The sequence below is a fragment of the Tenrec ecaudatus genome, chromosome 8 (assembly GCF_050624435.1).
Source record: "Tenrec ecaudatus isolate mTenEca1 chromosome 8, mTenEca1.hap1, whole genome shotgun sequence".
Taxonomy (NCBI): Eukaryota; Metazoa; Chordata; class Mammalia; order Afrosoricida; family Tenrecidae; genus Tenrec; species Tenrec ecaudatus.
Window position 1 is genome coordinate 4,426,476 of NC_134537.1, and position 22,593 is coordinate 4,449,068.

A 22,593-nucleotide genomic window follows, 5' to 3' on the forward strand; every position below is an offset into this window, starting at 1 on the left:
CATATACATACATCAATTGTATAAAGCACATCCGTACATTCCCTGCCCCAATCATTCTCAAAGCATTTGCTCTCCACTTAAGCCCCTTGTATCAGGTCCTCTTTTTTTTTTTCCCCTCCCTCCCCTTTCCCCCCTCCCTTATGTGCCCTTGGTAATTTATACCTCGTTATTTTGTCATATCTTGCCCTATCCGGAGTCTCCCTTCCCCGCTTCTCTGCTGTCCCTCTCCCAGGGAAGAGGTCACATGTGGATCCTTATAATCAGTTCCCCCCTTCCAACCCACTCACCCTCCACTCTCCCAGCATCGCCCCTCACACCCTTGGTCCTGAAGGTATCATCCACCCTGGATTCCCTGTTTCTCCAGCCCTCATATGTACCAGTGTACAGCCTCTGCCCTATCCAGTCCTGCAAGGTAGAATTCGGATCATGGTAGTTGGTGGGAGGAAGCATCCAGGATCTGGGGGAAAGCTGTGTTCTTCATCGGTACTACCTCGCACCCTAATTAACCCATCTCCTCTCCTAAACGCCTCTATGAGGGGATCTCCATTGGCCGACACTTGGGCCTTGGGTCTCCACTCTGCACTTCCCCCTTCATTTAATATGGTATATATATACATATACACATATATACACATATATACACACACTTAGATCATTGTTTTTTTTTTTTTTGCATGATGCCTTATACCTGGTCCCTTGGCACCTCGTGATCGCACTGGCCGGTGTGCTTCTTCCATGTGGGCTTTTTTGCTTCTGAGCTAGATGGCCACTTGTTTACCTTCAAGCCTTTAAGACCCCAGACACTATCTCTTTTGATAGCCGGGCACCATCAGCTTTCTTCACCACATTTGCTTATGCACCCATTTGTCTTCAGCGATCCTATCATGGTCCTTTCTATGCTTTTAAAGTATACTACATTTCTCTTTCGAGGGGAGGATGGCAATTTCTAAAACAATTGAAAAACAAAGATCAAGGTCTCCGTGCCTAAGCTCTGCATACAGTGTCTTTAGTCCACTTCTCAGTGGTCTGTCTTGTTTTCAGGAGCACTTTTGGGACTAGTTTTACCTTGGTCCTTGAATGCAGTGGTTAGTAACTGGCTTCCTCAGCCCGTAATCTTTGTGTGGATGAGAAAGGAGACACAAGTGGTGAAGGTTAGGAGGTACAGCTTGATCTTGGTCTGTGCCATTTTAATTTCTAGACCAGGCCCAGATGAAGAATCTTTCTTAAAAGATGTATTGATGTCCCCACATCATTATTGATTAAATGAGTACCCGATGTCATCATCAGGTAATTTTTCACTTACCATATCTATTCTAAGATGCCCTCATGGCACTGTCAGGTAAGCATTCGGCTGCTTACCTACATGCTTGGCGGTTCAAACCCAGCAGCCACTCCAGTGGGGAAAAGAGTCGGCCATCGGGTCCTGTGAGGATTGACAGCCGCGGGAACCCTGGGCAGAGGGGGTCACTCTGAGTCGGAACTGACTCTGGCAGTGGGTGGTTCTCTGTGAAATTAACTCATTATTATAAGAAATGACTGAATCCTGAGACCTGATCCTAGAAGGGGTTTTTCCTCTTACAGTGCCAACATTGTAAGGAAGTGTAGGTATCTGTTTGCCTCCTTTGGATTGCCTCCCTCACTTCCTTTGTATCGCAGGTGCTCCATCTCAGCTACTGTATTTCCCCTTCCCGCCTGGGTGGAGGCTGCTTGTGCTGGAGTTTTGTACCCTTAAGAACAGTTAAGAGCTACAGTATCACCCTTGAACTTGTAGATTAGAATTAAGGTAAATGCTCCCTGTTCAAAGAAAAAACAAAGAAACAAGACTATCAAGAGTTAAATTACCTGGCTATACATAAAATTGAAATGCCAACATTTAAAGATATTTTCAAACACGAAACTGGATGTTATAAAAAGAATATCTCTCCAGTGAATTTGGAGCTTCTAAAATAATCTTTTGACGGTCAGTTTCAGGTCAGAGGTGACCTACTCATGTATTAAATGAAACAGAATCTAATATTTCATCGGATATCAAAAGTATGAATTACTTCATCGTGGAAAATTGTCCTTCGAGAAGGAGGTGTAGAGAGAGGACTCAGAACTGGCAACATGGTGACAACGACAACCATGAGGGGAGGGCCCGAGAGAGCGCTTGGAATTATGTGGAATTCCCAAAAGATAACCTTGGTGCCCTTTCTTTCTTCCACAGTTTTTGCCCTAGACTCCTCCCCCGTTTTGGGTCTACCAACAACGTTCTATTTCATCTGGGAAGTCAAGAGAGGTTCAGGCAGCTGCTCTCATGAATCAGCACCCCTCCCAAGCCTCCCCATTTCATTACAGGGCAATTGTTGATTAGTAGTTTTCATTAGGTTCTTGCCTTTTTTGCTGGCTTCCTCAGTTTTATCTGGTAAAATAGTCATTCCCGATTCTAACATTGAAAACATATTTTTCAGATTGAAAGTGTCATCTATGCCCACCGTAACACTTTAGGTGATTTCGACATGTATATAGAAGGGTATGACAATCAGACATAGTCTTACAGTCAAGAAATCGAGTGGCAGCCAGTCACTGAGCCGCTGCTGAACTCAGCAGCCACCCTCTCCAGCCCCCTTGCTTCCTGCCCATCCCTCTGCCCGCCTTCTCCAGCTGCCACCTTCCGTAGGCCGTTGCCCATTTCCACCGAGGACAAGGAATCGGACCGTGTGTCTGCTCTCTAGAACCTCCACGCTTTCAACCCCTTTGCTGATGCAAGTCAGGGTGAGACCTGCTGCCCGCGGGGACCGGGGATTGTATCCTTGTAAGAATTCAACAGCGCGACGGCAGGAAGAGCCTGACCCCCGTGCAAGGGATCGCTGATGGTGATGACACAAAGAAATGAGGGACGCACGCAAGAAGACGTTGGCCTGCCGTGGCACTGGGACTGAGCATCCAGAGTATGGAGAAGGGGCCCAGCTCCAGGGTGACCAGCGCAGGAACCTAGGCCAGTTCCCTGTAGGGATTGGACTGACTAAGGACGGCCAGCTGAAGATCCATGGATTTTAAGTGCTTGTGGCTCACTGACGCTGAAGGGAGGGTTTCCTGGCAATGAGTGAAAACGTTCCCTCTGTCCCTTGTCACAAGTTTAAAACCTCACAGCTCGCATGATGGAACCATTGGGGTCCACTTTGAACTTGGACTAGTGTAGCTCCTTCCTGCAATAAACTGGAAAGCGGAAGAAAAGAAATGCAGTGGCAGACATTTGAGTATAATTGTGAAGTGATATAGACACACTCATGCCTTCACATTTATATTTTGCAATTAAAAAAATTGGTAATATGGTTTGTGCAATATCACAGATATATTTTCTAGTAAAAATCTATGTTTGTGCAATCATTTTTTTTCTGTTTGGTATAATATTTGCATCATTTTGTAGTGTGGACAGTCCCCTGTGCCACTGGGTCCTGAGATGGCTTGCATCTTTCTAAAACATGGACAAGTTCACACGTAGACTAATAAAATAACAGTCTGTATACCTGCTACCCTGAGCCTTTCCAATCTAATTCTCTTTTCTTTTTCCTCATGGACGATAATTGTCTTGAAATTTCTGTGTAACTTTCCAATTGTTATAAATATGTACTTCTGTCTTATATACCCACAAACATTTTCTTGCCTGCAGTAAATTATTATTATTTTTTTTTGGTGGATTTGGGGGGTGTCTTTTTTTTTTATTTTAACAATTTATTGGGGCTGATACAATTCTTTTCACAGTTCATACATATACATACATCAATTGTATAAAGCACATCTGTACAGTCTTTGCCCTAATCATTTTTTTCTCTTTTCTTCTTTTACATTTTATTAGGGACTCAAACAACTCTTACCATAATCCATACATATACATACATTAATTGTTGCAGTAAATTATTTTAATCACTTTATTGGGGGCTCATACAACTTTTATCACAATCTATACATCCATCCGTTGTATCAAGTATACCCGTCCATTTGTTGCCTCATCATCTTCCAAACATTTTCTTTCCACTTGAGGCCTGCGTTAAATTTTGTTTGTATGGTTCTTGATCTTTTTTTTCCCTTCACTAAACAATGTTTTTGAAATTGATATTGAAACTGTTTACTGTTTGTATGCGTACTGAATGTGCTACCATTTGCCTCTTCATTCTTTTAAGGGTTCTGTGTAGGTCAGCTTTTTGCTTGTGCAGACTGTGTTGCAGTAAGCATCTTTAGAATTATCTCCTTGTGCGCATCCAGTAGCTGGGCATCGTTTAATTCTGGTCTGTGAGCACAGAGGGCAGATGTTCCTGAACAGTTCCTGACTTCCTCCTTTGCCTCTCGGTGACTGAAGACCGAGTGTGTTCGCTTGGATGGCGGGCCACCTGCAAGCTGTAAGACTGTAGGCCCTCCGCTACCAACGAGGAGGTAGAACACAAAGCCCTGACGCCCTCCGAGGCTGAGTGACTGAGGGATATCCCGTGACTTCATGGCTTCAGATACCTAAACCAAGAAAAACAGATACCCGCACGTTTGGTTGAACATAAGCAGCTTCGGTTTTTGCTTGCTTTATTTTGTTTTTGAGAAATGTGTATTACATAGCAGTTGTCAACTCACAGTTTTCAGGTACAGTTTGAGGTCGTGAAGTTGATGGTATGGCAGGTCAGTGTGTAATGTGGACACCGTCCACCAGAGGGCAGAGGCGTTTTGTTCTCTAAAATGCCGGGCTTGACCTTGGAGTAAAGCTCTATCTCTGTGCTGTGTGTGGAAGAACATATCCAAAGGCTCTTTCTTCACAGAGCTTGAATATGCCAAAACCACACTCAGAACAAGATACTTCGGTGTTAAGTAAAAGATAAGTCAAGGCGACAGTTCAAATCTTGCCATCTTTGCGCACGGTCTTGTCATTTTTTAAGAGCGAAATTCGATAAGAGAAAGACAAAAGGAACATCAAATGGGTCATCTGTGATTATTTTCCACTTAAATCTTTCAATGGAGAAGGAATCATTGATGTTGTCCTGGATGGTATGCGTGAGTGCTCTTTGCACCCTCGCTGCTAATGGCAAGGCTAGTGGTAGTGATGGATGAAGTAGCCATCCCTGGGAAGTAGGTGTTTTTTAATTCACAAATGTGAGATTCATTTCGTGATCAAGTTAATCTGTTGGGAACATCCAAGGTGTAGTAGATATTGATGATTTACATTTAAATAATACCAATGTACATTTTAAATAAACTAGTCAGTATTCCAAAACCAACAGGAGCCACTTGGGCATTTGCACTGTTTCCACTCCCCCAGTTTTCCTGACCCAAGAAAGACAAACAAAGGAAGAAACGCATCTCCACTGGCTGGAAGCATCTCCTGACCGTGGTGCTCCTGTGCTGGTGGAGCGGTTTGCACACGGTGATGGAGGGGCTCCCCGTGCATGGGCCTCCATATCTGTTCCACTCTTTTTCCAAACACCTCCCACTCTGTACAGGGCTTGCTAATGTGATCCCTTTCAGAGCAGTTCGTGGTGGAATTGGAAAGATTTTGGATGCTGATGTTTGTGTGGTCCATCCATTAGACACATTGTTTCTTCCGTGCATCTTTTGAGTTTCCACACCCTTCTCTCCTCTGGACAGGGAGAGACTCATCGTTGCATCTTCAAAGGGCTTTTAGGGCCCCGGTCGCTACTCATCAAAGTAAGCTGTCGAACATGGTCTCTGTGGACCGTGCCAGGGCCTAGTGTCCCCAGCGGCCCACCTTTCTTTCAGGAGGAGACAGTTCTAGCCATGGCAGTAGGCGACATGTGAAAGGGTTTCTTATCACAAGCCAATGTAACTTAAGGCAGGAGATAGAGGTCGTCCCTCTCTGGAAATAGAATGTGGCCATCAGTTGACGCACCTTGTAGGACCATCAGGGCATTGTGTTAGCACTTTAATCGCCACTTTCTTCTTAGAGAATTTAATAGATTTCACCATCTTTCTATGTATTTACTCAGTTTTCACATATGTTAGGATAATTGTTGATGTTTGTACTTTTGTCTATAGATATAACATTATATATTAGAATGTTTTCTTTTGTAGAATTTAATCTCCTATAAAAAAACAACAACCTGTGTTCCTAGGAAAGCAACTTGCTATTCACAATGTTAATAGTTGTTTTGTATTTTTAAAATTTTTTGTATGTTTGTATATTTCCTTAATCCTTTTTCATGTCTGCTTTATTAACTTATTTGATGGCTGCCTTGTTGATGGGTTTAGATTTTTATTTGAAAAAGTAGGTAGCTAAAAAAGAAAAAGAAAAACTAGGTGGTAAAACTAGGTAGTAAAGCGCAGCTACCTTAAGGCAGTGTTTCTGCCAGACAATTTTCTGGAAATGCCGTTTCATTATTTTGATAAGATGAAAGATAGTTTTTAAAAGTATTTACTTGCTTTAGAGTAACCATTCATTATTGGAAAATACACCAACATGTTAACAGTGTTTGTCACTAAAATGAATGACTTTAGTATAATACAGAATGGGACTTACAATATTTCTTAAAAACGAAATGCTTCTGAAACCAAATCCTGCTTCAGAAGATCTGTGATTGTGGGCAGCTGGGGGATATGAACTGTTCCAGTGTCTAGCTATTGCATGTAGCGTGATGCATGCACACAAACAAGGTCAGAGATGTCTACCTGTACACATGAAGCGAGTTGATTTATTGAGTAAAGCCGAGAGATAACTTCCGGTCAATTCTTTTCCAGGGGTTTCTGATTAATTCAAAACCAGAGAACGCCTGTGAACCCATAGTGCCTCCGCCCCTGAAAGACAATTCATCCGGCACTTTCATCGTGCTGATTAGAAGACTGGACTGTAATTTTGATGTAAAGGTACTGTTTCCCTTTTTCTTAATTTTTAAAAACTCTCTGTTACTGTAAATTTCTCTCACTTCCTCCTGGGTTTCCCATTTCCTTTCGACATTCTTCCTTGTCCCTTGCTGCCTTCTGAACCCCGTGTTGGGGCAAACGGGCCTGCTCCTTCAGTCTTGTGCGGTTGGTTACTCTGCGGAGTGTGCTCCTCACAAGCGTCACTGCACTTTATAGCCCCGGCTGTTTGGCTGCAAGGTGATCCCCAGGGCTGGGTTCAGGTTCAGGTCTGGAAATCGTGTTTCAGAAAGGATTTAAGACAGTTTACAAAAGTCATTCATGCTTTTTGTTTGTTTGTTTTAAAGAAAGGACAGAGGGAAAAAGAAGGCCAATGACAAGTAGAAAGTAGATGGTGAAGTGAAGACAAGAAGGCAGATGCAGGCCTACTAGAGCCCCGAGGCGCGAGTCAATGGTGCTGTGGTAGAAAGGCCTGGCTATCCACTTGCATGAAGATGATAGCCAAGAAGAGTCTTTGAAGTTCTCTTCTGTAACCCATGGGGTCAGCATGAGTCAGAATCAGCTCCACAGCATCAGGTTCCATGTTGACTGCAGATTTTGCCCGGAGCTTAGCAGCCGATACTAAGAGGGAGGTACTATCGGTTTCGTGATTGGCCGTTTCAGTTTTCAGAGATTGAAAACCAACAAGTGGACTGGGCTAGAAATAATCTCCGCTGGTTCTCAGAAGGTTCTGGTGGGAGTTGTGCATCTTGAGCTGTGATGTCATAGTGGGATCTTGCCTGATCTGACACGGGATTAGGAAACTTTAACCCTGAGACGTATGCCTGCACCTTTCCAGAGTCAACAACACTCCACCCCGATCTATATCTGCTGTGTATACGTACATTGACTTTGAGAGCTCTCTTTTGTAATAAGCCAACTGACATATGAGCTGTAGTCTCCCTGGAGTCAGATGGGGAAACAAAGTCTGTCAAAGGGCCTCCAGCATTACCACCAGGGCTGCTCCGTGTGTGTGGCTTTGGGCATTTTTGATGCTGTCATTTTACACGGCCTCGATTGGCCTTTGCACAGGACCCTGTGCAGCCTGCATGGGACCCTCCCTGATGCCTCTCGGACTGGGCTGTCTCACACCTGTGCACGGAATTGCCTTCACTCATGCCTCCAGGTGGCACAGCATGGCAGGCGCTTTCCCTCTGCTGACCTGAGATGATCTGTACGGTAGTAGGAAAGATGGCCTGACTCCTGCTGTGCTCGAGCATTTTCTCTGCACTTGTCATTACAAATGAACTTGGGAACCCTTTTTCCTCTCAAGGGCCGTTTGGAAGCTTATGACATCATTCACAGGCCACATTGGTCAAACATGTACTTAACTCAGCCCACCGTGGTGGCGTTAGGTGGCGTGGATGGTTGTGTGGGCCTTATATGACCCTGAAGGGGCCCCCGTGTTGTGACCACATTGCGATTGCATTTCTAGACCTAGTTTCTGTCCTGGTGTTGAGGATATAGCAGGCCATCGGTACAGTTCTCTTACATTGGAAATACGTAATAGTCTGCCTTCTATAATGTCCGTAGTTCATTCTTAAAACATGTACATTTGAAAAAGTGGACTTGAAGTGGACTGATCTTAGAAAAAGGTTAAAGGTGTTACATGCAGACAGACTTTATGAAGAAGGTTACAGTGTATTGTGCATGTCTTGTGCATGCGCTGTGAGAGAATCCGTGTACAGGTAGGCACAGGGATTCCAATCAAGGTCTGAACCAGGCTGCATGGGTTCAAATCCTAGTTTTCTGGCGAGCAGTGTGATTTGCTAGTTTTTTAACCTCTTGTGCCTCACTTCCTCATGTGTAAAATAGTACTTACGTTCGTTGTTTCCTCCGTCACAGGATCACAGTCAGGATCAAATGAAATAATGGAGGCCACATGCCTGCTCAGCATTGCTTTGCACTCACGAGGAGGCAGTGTGTTAGGCGGTGATGCTATTTCACTTTACATTGTCTTGTACTTTTCTTTAACATTGCCATGAAATAGGGCACAGGTTGAAAAGAATACTTGTGTTCAGGCAAAGAGGTTTGCTTTTTAGAAACGAAATTATTGGCTGCTTTGTCTCCCCAAGATAGACAGTTGATGTGTAACATTTCTAATTTGGCTATCAGGGACATGTAGCCGTGAGAATATGTAATGTATAAATTTTAAGTTGCACACATTCATGAGAGTAAGCACTATAGATTTCACACTGTCAAGAAGCGTGGCTGGGAAGGATATAATCTTCATAGATCCTGGGAAAAGAATTGGAATCGCATCCCAAAGAGAAGTTTCTTAAAGGGTGGGATTACTGGCAGATCACCTCTTAAGCTTTATCAGCTGTAATCTTCAGATCGCATATCTTTAACTTCATTTTCTTACTTTCCACATTGATGCAAACACATATACCAGCTGTGTTGTAGAACCTGATCATTTGCAACCTACAAGGGGTTACCAAAAACAAACCCCCAAAGCTATGTATTTAATTTTTTACAAAACAACCTTATCACCTTCAAAATACTCTTCATTACACTTACTACATTTGTCAAATCTGCGATTCCATTCTTGGAAACATTTTTTAAATGTATCTGTTTGGATGGCTGATGGCACCTCCCTCATTTTTTTCTTCACCTCTTCTATGTCGTCAAATTGCTGTCCTTTCATGTCCCTCTTCATTTGCAGAAAGAAAAATAAGTTGCAGGAAGTGAGGTCAGGTGGGTATGGTGTGTGGGGCAAGAGAGGCATGCTGTTTTTTGTCCAAAACTGGCGCACTGAGATGGCTGTGTGAGCAGGTGCATTATTATGGCAAAACCAGTGCCCTGTCTGCCACAAATCAGGCCTTTAAAAAAATCATTTTATTGGGGGCTTGTACAGTTCTTGCCACACTCCATCCATCCATCCTTTGTATCAAGCACATGTGTACATTTGTGGCCCTCACCGTTCTCAGGCCTTTTTGGGCAGCACACAGTTACCCACTCTTTTCAGAACTTGTACACAGGAAGCTGGATGAGCAGTCTGACCAGGCACACAGTTACCCACTCTTTTCAGAACTTGTTCACAGGAAGCTTGATGAGCAGTCTGACCGGGTGAAACAGACTCCAAATGCACCACGAGCTGACGTTTTCATCTGTTCAGGAACTGGACATGTGTCCAGAATGAGGATCGCCATCAATTAACATTTCATGTGCACTTGAGTTTCCCACAGCACTGACCTTGGAAGCTGTGTTCAACATCACCACAGTTTCTGCGCAGGAAACAAAACTTTACAGTGCATGGCGTTCTCCTAAATTGGCCATCACAAACGCTGTGGTTCGAGCGAAACTGCTTACCGAAAAAATTCACTGTGACCTGAGACCCTGCCCAGGCAATGAGACTGGGTGCACTACTCAGGGGAGTCTCTTAATGCGCGCCTAGTGGGGAATGCATGCTGCTCTGAAAGCTCCGCCCAGTGCAGGTTGTCTGGGGGGATTTTGTGTGTGTGTGTGTGTATGGGGACTACCCCCTCGCATGTGCAAACAACGGTGCTTAACAAGTTATTTCAGAGTTATGATGGTGGCTGGTATTTCAGGATTGACTTGTTATAATTCTTAACTTTAGGTTTTTTCTGTCATTTCTTCCGTAAAGGAAGTCTAAAAGTGGTGGGAATAGTGTGCTGCCATGAAAGAAATGCCCAGTTTTCTCTCTGCCACCTGGCGAAGAAAGATGCTGAGGGAAGCAGGACTCACCTGGTGAAGAGAAAGATGCTGAGGGAAGCAGGACTCACTTGGTGAAGAGAAAGATGCTGAGGGAAGCAGGACTCACCTGGTGAAGAGAGAGATGCTGAGGGAAGCAAGACTAACCCGGTGAAGAGAGATGCTGAGGGAAGCAGGACTAACCCGGTGAAGAGAGATGCTGAGGGAAGCAGGACTAACCTGGTGAAGAGAGCTGCTGAGGGAAGCAGGACTAACCCGGTGAAGAGAGCTGCTGAGGGAAGCAGGACTCACCTGGTGAAGAGAGATGCTGAGGGAAGCAGGACTCACCTGGTGAAGAGAGATGCTGAGGGAAGCAGGACTAACCCGGTGAAGAGAGCTGCTGAGGGAAGCAGGACTCACCTGGTGAAGAGAGATGCTGAGAGAAGCAGGACTAACCCGGTGAAGAGAGCTGCTGAGGGAAGCAGGACTAACCCGGTGAAGAGAGCTGCTGAGGGAAGCAGGACTAACCTGGTGAAGAGAGATGCTGAGGGAAGCAGGACTAAGCTAATGGACTTCCTGGGCAGAACACACATGTCTCGGGGCTTCTAGTTCAGCCCATGAAGGCCCAGCCATCTACGTTGGGGAAGGCAGCTATTGAAAACTTTTCACCACACAGACCTACTTGTGGGTGCGAGGGTCACTTTTAGTCAGAATCGACTTGGTGGCCAATGGTTTTGTTTTCTGATTCATTAGCAATTAGGAGCTCTGGTGTTGTAGTGGTTACAAGTTGGGCTGCTAACCACAAGGTGAGCAGTTCAAAACCACCAGCTTCTCCTGGGTTAAAGATGGAGCTTTGTTTTAAAAAAATCATTTTATTGGGGGGCTCATACAACTCTTATCAAGATCCATCCATCCATCCATCCATTGTGTCAAGCACATTGTACACTTGTTGCCATCATTATTCTCAAAACATTTGCCTTCCACTTGAGCCCCTGGTATCAACTCCTCATTTTCTCCCTTACCTCCCGCTACCCCCTCCCTTATGAACCCTTGACAATCTATACATCATTATTATTTTGTCATATCTTACACTGTCCAACATCTCCCTTCACCCACTTTTCTGTTGTCCATCCCTCAGAGAGGAGGTTATATGTAGGTCCTTGTAATTGGTTCCCTCTCTCTACCCCACCCTCCCTCCACCCTCCTGTATCGCCACTCTCGGCACTGGTCCTGAAGGGATCATCTCTCCTGAATTCCCTGTGTTTCCAGTTCCTATCTGTACCAGTGTACATCCTCTGGTCTAGTCAGATCTGTAAGGTAGAATTGGGATCCTTATAGTGGTGGGGAAGAAGCATTTAGGAACTAGAGGAAAGCATTTAGGAACTAGATGTATGTTTCATCGTTGCTACACTGCACCCTGACTGGCTCGTCTTCTCCCTGCGACCCTCTGTAAGGGGATGTCCAGTTGCCGACAGATGAGTCTTGGGTCCCCACTCTGCACTCCCCCTCATTCACAGTGATATGCTCCTTTGTTCTTTGATGCCTGATCCTCAACCGGACTCCTTGCACACTTTGTCATCATGCATGATTTTGGATATGTTGTTGTTGTTCTATTGATTAGGATTTTGTTGAGACTTTCTAAATCCATGTTCATGAGGTGTGTTGGTCTCTGATTTTCTTTTTGGAGTAGTTTCTTTGCAAACATTTGATATCGAGGCTGTATTTGCTTCATAGTATGAGTGCAGGGGTTTTCTGTCTTTTCTTTGTTCTGGAACCGCTTGAGAAGAATTGATGCCACTTCTGTTAGCGTGGCTTTTGGAGTGGAGGGTAGGATGCTGCCTTGGTGGTGAGAGATGAAGTGGTCTCGGCATGTGCAGTCAGCCTGCTAGGCCAGTGGGCTGTGGACTACATGACTTTTCACGTGGATGGAAGTTGAATGAGGACACTGGGCCTCCTGCGTGTCACTGAGCTGATGACTCCTTGCTCTGCTCTGTTTGTACAGCAGCATCTCTGCTTCCTATTGGGGATTGTGTGAAGTTTTCTTTTTATTTTTTAGAAGTTTTCTTATAATTTCCACACAGCGATGCTTGTAAACCTGCCACAGATTGACCATCCGGTGCTGTCAGCATGCAGGTCTTTTATCTCTAAATGTGCTCATTGTCTGTTTTCATTCGTTTCTCCTTCCATATGGTTCTGAATCTAGTTTTTCATCCTTCTGCTTGGTGCTGCTCATCTGTATCTGCTTCACTTGGTTTCTCAGGTCTTTTTGTAGAGGGGCGTGTGTGTGCGTGCGTGTGTACGTGTGCATGTGCAGATAATGTCTTGGTGTGTCAGAGTAAGCTTCCATCTTGGACCATCCACCCATGTTTTGTTTGCTCTTTGAATATATCTTATGTGTTAAATTGAGTATCCCCAAAATATGTGTTCACTTAGGTAAGCCATGATTCTCAGTATTTTGTAATTATTCTCCATTCTAGGATCAGATGTAATATTCTAGTGCTGTAACTCCTAATATATAAATAACCCTGCTGTTGGTCAGGTATTAGGCTGCTAATTTCGTGGTTGGTGGTTCAAATCTGCCATCTGCTCTGCAGGAAGAAAGATGAGGCGTCTACCCCCATAAGGATTTACAGTTTTGGAAAGCCCACAAAAAAATTCTAGTGTGTCTTTAAAAAGTCACGATATAATGAACTTGACGAGAGGTGGGATAAAGTTAATGAGGCAAGAGTGCAGACAATTGGTGTTAAGGAGGTAGGATGCACTCTGCAGGATTAGGTTTACTTGAGTCCATCTCTTTAGAGGCATAGCAAAGACTAAATAAGTGACTGGACAGGAGGGATCTGACTACCCTCAAGACAAGCTAGGAGTAGATGTGCCCTTTAGAACCAACCTCCGAGACATGAGCTCTTCAGGTCACTGGGCTCAGATGTTGGAAGGAAATGAGGACCTACCTTCAGAGCAGATCAAGAGCAGCCCCTATGCCTGACAACCTGAATTTGTATTTTTATTCGTTAAAACCACCCACCTGGGTGACCTTGAAGACCTCCTGCCTTGATGGTAGTCAGTCCCTCCTTTGCAGATCAGTTCCTCTCCTTCCACATTTGTAAAGGGTTAAATGAGGCACGTACTCCTAAGCCTTATCTGGGTCCATTGGGATTCCAAATGCCTCTGTCCAGTCAGATAAAGTTGCATAGGAAGTAGAACTTGAGTCTGGCGCCTTAGACCACTCGGCCATCCTGACACGGGCCTCTACTCAAGCACTCCCTCAATGCATGAATACTTTCTTTTATTAAATTGGAACTCTATGATGCTCACTCTCCCGACACAACTGCTGGAGCCAAAGGGGGTGAACAAGTAAATGTGGTGAAGAAAGCTGATGGTGCCCGACTACCAAAAGAGATAGTGACTGGGGTCTTAAAGGTTTGAAGATAAACAAGCGGCCATCTAGCTCAGAAGCAACAAAGTCCACATGGAAGAACACACCAGCCTGTGTGATCGAGTGGTCCCGAAGGGATCAGTTACCAGGCATCAAAGAACAAAAAAATCATATCATTGACTGCATACCTCCATGATAGGATCGCTGAAGACAAATGGGTGCATAAGCAAATGTGGTGAAGAAAGCTGATGGTGCCCGGCTATCAAAAGAGATAGTGTCTGGGGTCTTAAAGGCTTGAAGGCGAACAAGCGGCCATCTAGCTCAGAAGCAAAAAAGCCCACATGGAAGAAGCACACCGGCCAGTGCGATCACGAGGTGCCAAGGGACCAGGTATAAGGCATCATGCAAAAAAAAAAAGATATATGTGTGTGTATGTATGTGTGTGTGTGTGTATGTGTGTGTATATATATACCATATTAAATGAAGGGGGAAGTGCAGAGTGGAGACCCAAGGCCCAAGTGTCGGCCAATGGCGATCCCCTCATAGAGGGGTTTAGGAGAGGAGATGGGTTAATTAGGGTGCGAGGTAGTACCGATGAAGAACACAGCTTTCCCCAGATCCTGGATGCTTCCTCCCCCCAACTACCATGATCCGAATTCTACCTTGCAGGCCTGGATAGGGCAGAGGCTGTACACTGGTACATATGAGGGCTGGAGAAACAGGGAATCCAGGGTGGATGATACCTTCAGGACCAAGGGTGTGAGGGACGATGCTGGGAGAGTGGAGGATGAGTGGGTTGGAAAGGGGGAACTGATTACAAGGATCCACATGTGACCTCTTTCCTGGGAGAGGGACGGCAGAGAAGGGGGGGAGGGGAGACTCCGGATAGGGCAAGATATGACAAAATAATGATGCATAAATTACCAAGGGCACATGAGGGAGGGGGGAGAGGGGAGGGAGGGGAAAAAAAAAAGAGGACCTGATGCAAAGGGCTTAAGTGGAGAGCAAATGCTTTGAGAATGATTGGGGTAAGGAATGTATGGATGTGCTTTATACAATTGATGTATGTATATGTGTGGACTGTGATAAGAGTTGTATGAGCCCCTAATAAATTGTTAAAAAAAAAAAAGAAAGAAAAAAAAATTATGTAAGTTGCTTTTACAACAACAACAAAAAAAAAGTTGCATAGGCCAGGTCCCCAAATGTGACCTTAGAGAAGTGTTGTTTATCTTTGCTTTGTCCTTAAAATATGCGGAACATTTTGCAGAGTCGCTGTGGGCGGTAGAGACACTATGTGGAAGCTCTAGCACATGGGACTTCCTGCATTCATGGAGCTTCGGTCTGAAGCTTGCTGGGAACATTGTCACCAGTTTTTCCCAACTCCTCGTGTGTATGCGTCTCTTAAAGGTGTCTGGTAATGCCTGTCTTGACCTCTTCTATAAACTGTATTTGATGTCTGTGTTGCCAGTTGCAGACCACCCAGTCTGTAAATAAAATGAAGTATTGTGTTTTCCAGGGTTCATGTCAGACCGTAAGTTACTGAGAACTCTGGTTAGAACTCTTGCTTTTCTGGGCTTTTACAACAAACCCCCCACCATTCCTAATGTCTTTAAAACTCTTGGTTAGGTGCCACCTGGCTGAGATAGGGGAGTCTCATGGAATCTGTTGCTGGGGCCCCCTGGGGTGCAAACCATTCAGCTGGTCAAAGGGCGGTGTTTGGAGCCTGTCTCCTGCGAAGCAGGCCTGGTGGTTTGCTCCCAAAGATCACAGCAGGGAACATCTCACTCTGCACGCATGTGGGTGGTCAAGGCTTAGCATCACCTTGACGGGGCAGGTGATCACAACAGCCATTCGTTTCTTACATCTAAAGCACTCAGAGCACCTGCCCCGTGGAGCTGAAAGCAGACTGCCAGTACCATTCAGGAGGCGTTCCAATGCAGCCGTGAGTTGGGGTGGCCGTGTTGGATTTAGGTTTGTGCACGGCGTGCTCTTTCATTCATGACTCTCTGCTTCCATCTGACACCATGTGCTTGAGGTTGAATTTTATAAATGTGAAACCTCGCACACGCTTACAAAATGATTTAGATTTTTATTTCTGTCTCGTGTGTTCTTAAAAATACCAGCTGCTGCTTGGTTGAAAACGTAGTTTAACTTGACTGACGCATGAATTTTATCGTTCGTAAATATGGATGAATTTTCCTTGTTTGTTTTCATAGGCCTGTTAGTCCATATGTTAATGTGTTTCTTGATTTAGTTCATCTCCTTATTTTAGAAATCAATAAAATCAACAACAGAAACCATGGGGGAAGACTGCATACTTTTAAAATCTTTAAAAACGGTTTTTGTGTTTTGGAATTCACACGCTGACAGAATTTCATCTCTTTTTGGAATTTTCTAAGTGCTCCGCTCCAAGAATTTCATTATCTTGCTAGCAGGCAACAGCTTTTGATAATTGATATAATTTTATGTTGTCTTTGTGGAAGTGTCGCTTTGGGGAGGTGTGAAAGGAACATTTGCATGATGTAGATTTAAGCATAGTGCCTAGATTCAGTTATATGCAGATTATTTAAAATCTATTAATATTGGTGACTCAATGACATGGGAATCAGAAAACCTCTTGAAAAATTGATTACACCTTCTCACCAGAAAATACAAACACTTAGATTACTACAGGAGATTTAAGGACCCCGGGAAGGCTTATTTTGGAAATGAGCGGGTGTATTTATACATAAGCGGGTAGTAAAGCATTGCAGAACACCATTAAGAAAAATGTAAACAAATTACCAATCAGCTAAGCAGGGAACAGTTAATATGGGTAGCAGTCATTAGAGATAGCGTGTGGAACAGGGTGTGGGGTTGGGCAGGCTTCAGGGAGATGAGTGGAATTTTAGGAGGCCTGGTGGCATAGTGGTTATGCTTTGGGCTGCGATCCGTATGGTTGGCAGTTTGAAACCACCAGCAGCTCTCTTGGAGAAAGACTGAGCTTTGTACTCCCTCCAACAGTTACGGTCTAGGAAACCACAGGGGCCACTATGAGTCAGCATTGACTGGAGGGCAGTATTTTTTTCAGAGCCATTCAGAAGTAAACTACAGAACCCATTCAAAGTAGAGAAAGTAAGCACAAAGAAATAACCGGGTGTCCAGAGAATACCTGGGCTCTTCGGACTTCCAAAGAATTGTGATCTTGAGGATTATGGCACTTTCTGATCTGCTTTTGCGTTCTGCATTGTGCCCAGTACTTACTGTACAGCCTCATCAAGTACAAGTTGAACTGAACTGCATTTTAAATGCTGTGTGATGGTCCCTGAGACCACAGTTCTATGTCCTAGCATATTGTAACTTTTCTCTCATGTATACAAGGGGGTACCCGCCCCCCAAAAAAGGAAGAAAAAATTTTTCCCCAAAGCATTGTATTTGGTTTTTTTTACAACACAATCTTACCAACTTCAAAGTACTCTCCATTACACTGAATACATTTGTCAAATCTGCGATTCCATTTTTGGAACATTTTTCAAACTCATCTGTTTGGATGACTGACGGCACCACCTGTGGTTTTTTCCTTCACCTCTTCTATGTCATCAAATCGCTGTCCTTTCATGTCTCTCTTCATTCGCCAAAAGAAAAGGACTCCCGCAGAGAGGGGTCGGTGAGTAAGGTGTGTGGAGCAAGGAGGCAAGCTGTGTTTTGCCCCAGACCGGCGTCCTGCGCTGGCTGTGTGAGCAGGTGCGTTGTCGTGGTGGAAAACCCAGTCCCCTGTCTGCCACCATCAGGCCTTTTTGATCACACAGTTAAGGCTATCGTTTAAGAACCGCTACCTAGAAAGCTTGACTAACAGTCTGGCCTGGAGGAGTGAACTCCAAATGCACTGCAAGTGGACATTTTTAATCCTTTCAGGAAGTTAACAGACTTCCAGAACGAGGTTTGTCATCTATTGACATCGCACCTTTTTTGAAACTAGAAAACCATTCATACACTCGAGTTTTTCCCGTAGTGCTGTACTCGTGATCTGTGTTCAACATCACAACAGTTTCTGTGGCATTTTTCCTGAGCATGAAACAAAATTTCACAGCTGCACACTGTTCTCTTCAATCAGCCATCAACAACAACAAACCAACAACACCCCACCCTCACCCCACCCCCAGATTCGAGTGAAACTGTTAATGGAACTATTCGCTCCGGCGGAAGAGAACCTTTCCAGGTGATACCACTGGGTGCACTGACTCAGGGCGAGTTGCTTGACGCCTGCCTAACGGGAAAAGTGTGCTCTATGAAAGGTCTGCCCAGTGGAGAGTGGAGCTTTTTCTGTTGTTGTGTTTTTGGGGGGGTGCCCCCTCATATATTGATGCAGAGAACCAAGTTGAACATGTGTTGTTTCAGTGATGTGTGCACTAATTGACTTTAAAAAGAAATGGGATATTGGAGGCAGCATAGCATGCTTGGATACTTTTCAGGTGGCTAATGGTGGTGTAGAGGTTACGTTAGGCTGCTGAACTGCCCGCTGCTCTGCTGCATAAAGATGCATGGTCTCAGAAGCCCATGGGGCAGTTCCGCTCTGTCCTGTGGGCTCTCCCATGGGTGGAGATGGACCTGATGGCCAGGACTTGAACGTGAGAATGCTCTGCCTCACAGTCAGCTGTCTTCTCGTGCTGCAAAGGTCGCTACTCTGGCGGCCACCGTTAGGAAAGATCAAATCTGAGGAAATACCTTTTGTCTGGAAGCATTGTTAATCCAGTCAGGTGTTAGAAAGGAGTTTTACAAGAACATTATTGAGGATCAAGATAATAAGAATATCTTTTATTTGAATCTTGTCTACGAGTTAGATGTGGTATTAAGCATTTCACATAGTATTTTGTATATAAGAACAACATTGCTGTCAATCTTTTGCTGAGGAGGAAGCTGAGGACTAAAAGGGAAAAGTAATTTGACCTAGTTCAAACCATTGATAAATAGCCGAGATGGCACTGGAATGCCCCAGATCTCAGCCTCTTCATTTCTTTATGGCGACACAAGCCTTTTGCTGCTTGAAAAATATAGTTTTATTATTCTTCATTTGCTCCTGATTTCACTTAATGCCATGAACCAAATAAAGAAGATAAAGAAGTCCTTGATACAAAGTAATGATTTAAAAAATGCATTATTTCCAGAGCACATCTGAGCTCTGTTTCTATCCATGTACGCAGTGTCGTCCTCGGTACATCGTATGGGCACGATGGTTTATATTTAAGTTGGTGGACTTTGGGAAAAGCACTCTCTTCCTTAGTAACGTGGCTGTGTTCCCACTTCCAGGTTCTGAATGCACAGAGAGCAGGATACAAAGCAGCCATCGTTCACAATGTGGACTCTCAGGACCTCATTAGCATGGGATCCAACGACAGTAAGTACAGGTATCACTTTTCTTCTCTCCCGTTGGACAGATCTTTCCAAACAACATTAGCAGGACATTCCTGTTGCATTTTCTGCTTACAAAGCAAAGTTTCTCATGCGTCAGAAAGAGGATTCCGTCCTTACGTCTTTAGAATCATTTTATTCAATGAATCAAGGAGTTAACTTATCCTTTTCCGAATATCTAGATGTGTCTTGATATGTTTTACCTTTAGAAGACATGTTGACATTTTGTTGAGCACCAAAGCTTTAAACAGAGGTAAACAAGCTGAATTCATGATTCACTTAGAGATTCACAGCATTACGTTTTAGGATATGAGACTATACTAAATATTCCAATAGATTTTTCAAAGGCACACACTTGAGGTTTCCTAATACCAGTTGGTAATTAGCCCCATAATAAATAATCGTGGTACATTAAAAAGCATTACCATAAAAATCATGGATACTTTTATTAAACAAAAATATCCGCGTGAAAAAAAAATATCCGCGTGTGTGCCTCTCGCTCCACATGCCCTCTGTTTGGTAAACGCTGTGTGAAGGCGCCGTTTCCTTCTCTCAACCCTTCCCCGAAGAAGTCTGAGCTCTGTGACACGTACCATGTCAAAATCGCCATTTGGGCATCTTCAAGGGACTCAAATCTTATTCCTTTAAAATGTCCTGTGACTTTGGGGAGCAGAGATAGTCTGAAGGGGTACGATGAGGGCTAGAGGGGTCTAGGCTCGGCTTTCCCAGTAGAATTCCTTTCGGACAGCCCCCTGCCTGTAGCATGACATGATGGGGAAACATTGCTCCGTGCAATTTCTCTGGTCTTTTCTCTCACCCAAAGCCGACAAGTTTACAAGCACTTCTTCATAGGAAGCCCCCATGATTTCCCTGAGTCCTTAGAGACAGCTTGCCAAGGTGACCCCTTCTAGCAACCTTCCGAGCTGGCTTCTTTGCCCTGACTGTCACTGGCCTAGCAGATGCCCTTGGCCATCAGTGGACCTCGATCTTGAAGGCATTCTGGCTGCACACAGACAGGTTGTATTCATGCAGCTGCCCTCTGCTTTAGAGACCTGGGGAAGCATGGTTAGTCTGTATAACCCATGCGTGGATGAACTGAAACTAGTAGCAGTGCTTTTTGGCCTGTCTTAGTGAAGTGTGATGCCCATAGTTTTTAACTCAAAATGAGAGTGTCTTAATCTAAATATTAGTTTGTAGGGACAATGAGCCTATTTTAGTGAAATAATTGGCTATATTGAGACGGTGGCTTTCAGATTGTATGCCATGATTTAAACTTAATTTCTGTCACTCAAGGCATTAGGTTTTTATCAAAATCTTTCAAAGTGATTTTAGCATTATTTATTGCCAGTATTCATGATTAGAAGAATCTTTATTTTTGTTTTTCATTTACTGTATGATCATAATATTTCTTGCTAGTAAATTCCATTAATTCACACATCTAAAGAACTTTGTAGCAAAAGATGTACAACTATGGTGTGATATAATACATTAGAACAGCCTTAGAACTTTAAATAATTGCATCCTAGTCAACAAGTATTTTGCATTCTTTGACCAAAAAGTCGTTTTATATTCCTAAAACAATGTTGTTTTTTGTCGCTATTATGGTTGTTAACTGATAAGAAGTCTTTCATGCCTAATATCAATTAAGGCAAAATTATAATAAAACAAACTTATTGAGTTCCTTAATTAATTTTTTCCACATTTTTACTTTCAGCCTTGTAGTTGATTGAATCTTCATTGATTTCAGAAAACGTGGAAAATTTCTAGCATTTCAGGAGTAGTGTGACAGCTGTTGCTGGGAAAGTGGAATTGATTGACACAGTTTGTCTGTGAGCGGAACAAGGACTGTTGCCGGTGGGTTTTTCTTTGAGGTCCTAGCTCCAGAGTCAGAGGCTGGATCCCCCCCACCCCCCGGCACTCCACAGGGGACAGGCACACGGCTGTCAGCTCCACCGCTGTTCAGCTGGATGGGAACAGCAGTAACTCCGTCAACCGCTCTTCGGCAGCCCCCCTCTAGCAGGACAGAAAACCGCCACTCCTCCCCTTCAGATCCTGCACCGAGGCTGTGGGCTGGTTGCTGTGTGGTTTCTGAGAACCATCAGCCAGCGTTTGAGTGCCAGCCCAGGCACCTACTCACTGTGATGCCTTGGGCTACCTAATACCTGTGCCTAAGCGTCTGATGAGCAAAGTAGTATCGACAGTCTTACTGATCTCATCGACGTGTTCTGAGGACTGAATGAATGAAGACACAAAATAATTGAAGCATTTCATGGTTTTTCAGTAGTCATCAGTAATTGTTTTGCTGTTATTTTCCTATGATGATTATGATCTAGAGTAGAAGAGAGGAAGTAGACACAATCTAGTAGATGTGTACTGTGATGTCAAGGCGAACAACCACTATGAAGAAAAGTACATCAGAATGAGGCATGGAGGAGGATGGCGGTTTCCCTACGTACACTGAACAGGAGCATGAGGTGATCGACAGACATTTTTAAATGACTGCTCGGGCGGGCCTTTGGGGAACAGAGCCAGAGCTGGTTGTGGTTTGGAGTACTGTACCAGTGACCGACGAGAGAGTGGCAGGAATGTGGCTGTATTGGGGACTGGGTAGGAGTTGACAGGGAGTGAAGGGGAGAGGAGGCAGGGATGACTTCAAGGTGTGCTCCTGCGCAGGATCGCGCTTGGAAGCGATGGAAAAGCCTGGGGGTGGAATTCTACTGCGTGAGGGGAATGAGGCAGTGTTCTAGAAAGGCTGGAGGTAGTGATTTAACTGGTAACATAGCCGTGGTTTTAGGATATTACGGTTTGTCAGCGCAAAACTTGTTTTGCGGCTCAGCATTAATGAGTGGTTCTTTAAGATTGTTTTGTGCACGGGGACATGGTTGAGTTTGCTTTCCCGAGATCTGAATGTGGCCGAGCCTCCAAGATAGCATTCATATTTGCACTCAGAATTTCCTTCCACCCTGCTCCTCCCCTCATCTCCTCAGACGTTACAATGAAAAGAAATTGTTATGTTCAGTGACTATAAGGCAGTGCCTGCCACTAAAAGCGCCTCCTTGACTTCAGTCAGGTGCCGTCATGAAAGCCGCTAAAGGACAGCAGCCCTCCCCAGGGCTGCTGAGGGGCTTGTGGTCCAGAGTTTACCAGCAGTGATTATAAGCCCAAGGTTTAAATCTGAACTGAATCACATTTTATAAACATACGTGGTATACACACATTTCTTAATAAGGTCAAAAATAACTCCATAATACATAGCCATACAATAACACTTCTGCGGTTATTTAAAATGAGTAAAATTAGAC

At 44.3% G+C, this 22,593-nt stretch overlaps 1 protein-coding gene across 2 annotated transcripts in view; it reads left to right on the forward strand.

Moving 5' to 3' along the window:
• RNF13 (ring finger protein 13) overlaps positions 1–22,593 on the forward strand; it is a 118,493-nt gene that overhangs the window by 39,260 nt on the left and 56,640 nt on the right. The window contains exons 4-5 of one of the 2 annotated variants that reach the window (XM_075555928.1): positions 6,715–6,840; positions 19,190–19,277. In XM_075555928.1, coding sequence (XP_075412043.1) covers positions 6,715–6,840; positions 19,190–19,277 — 214 coding nt within the window. Of the gene's footprint in view, positions 1–6,714; positions 6,841–19,189; positions 19,288–22,593 lie in introns of those variants that run through there. The other variant, XM_075555927.1, reaches the window with a different exon arrangement.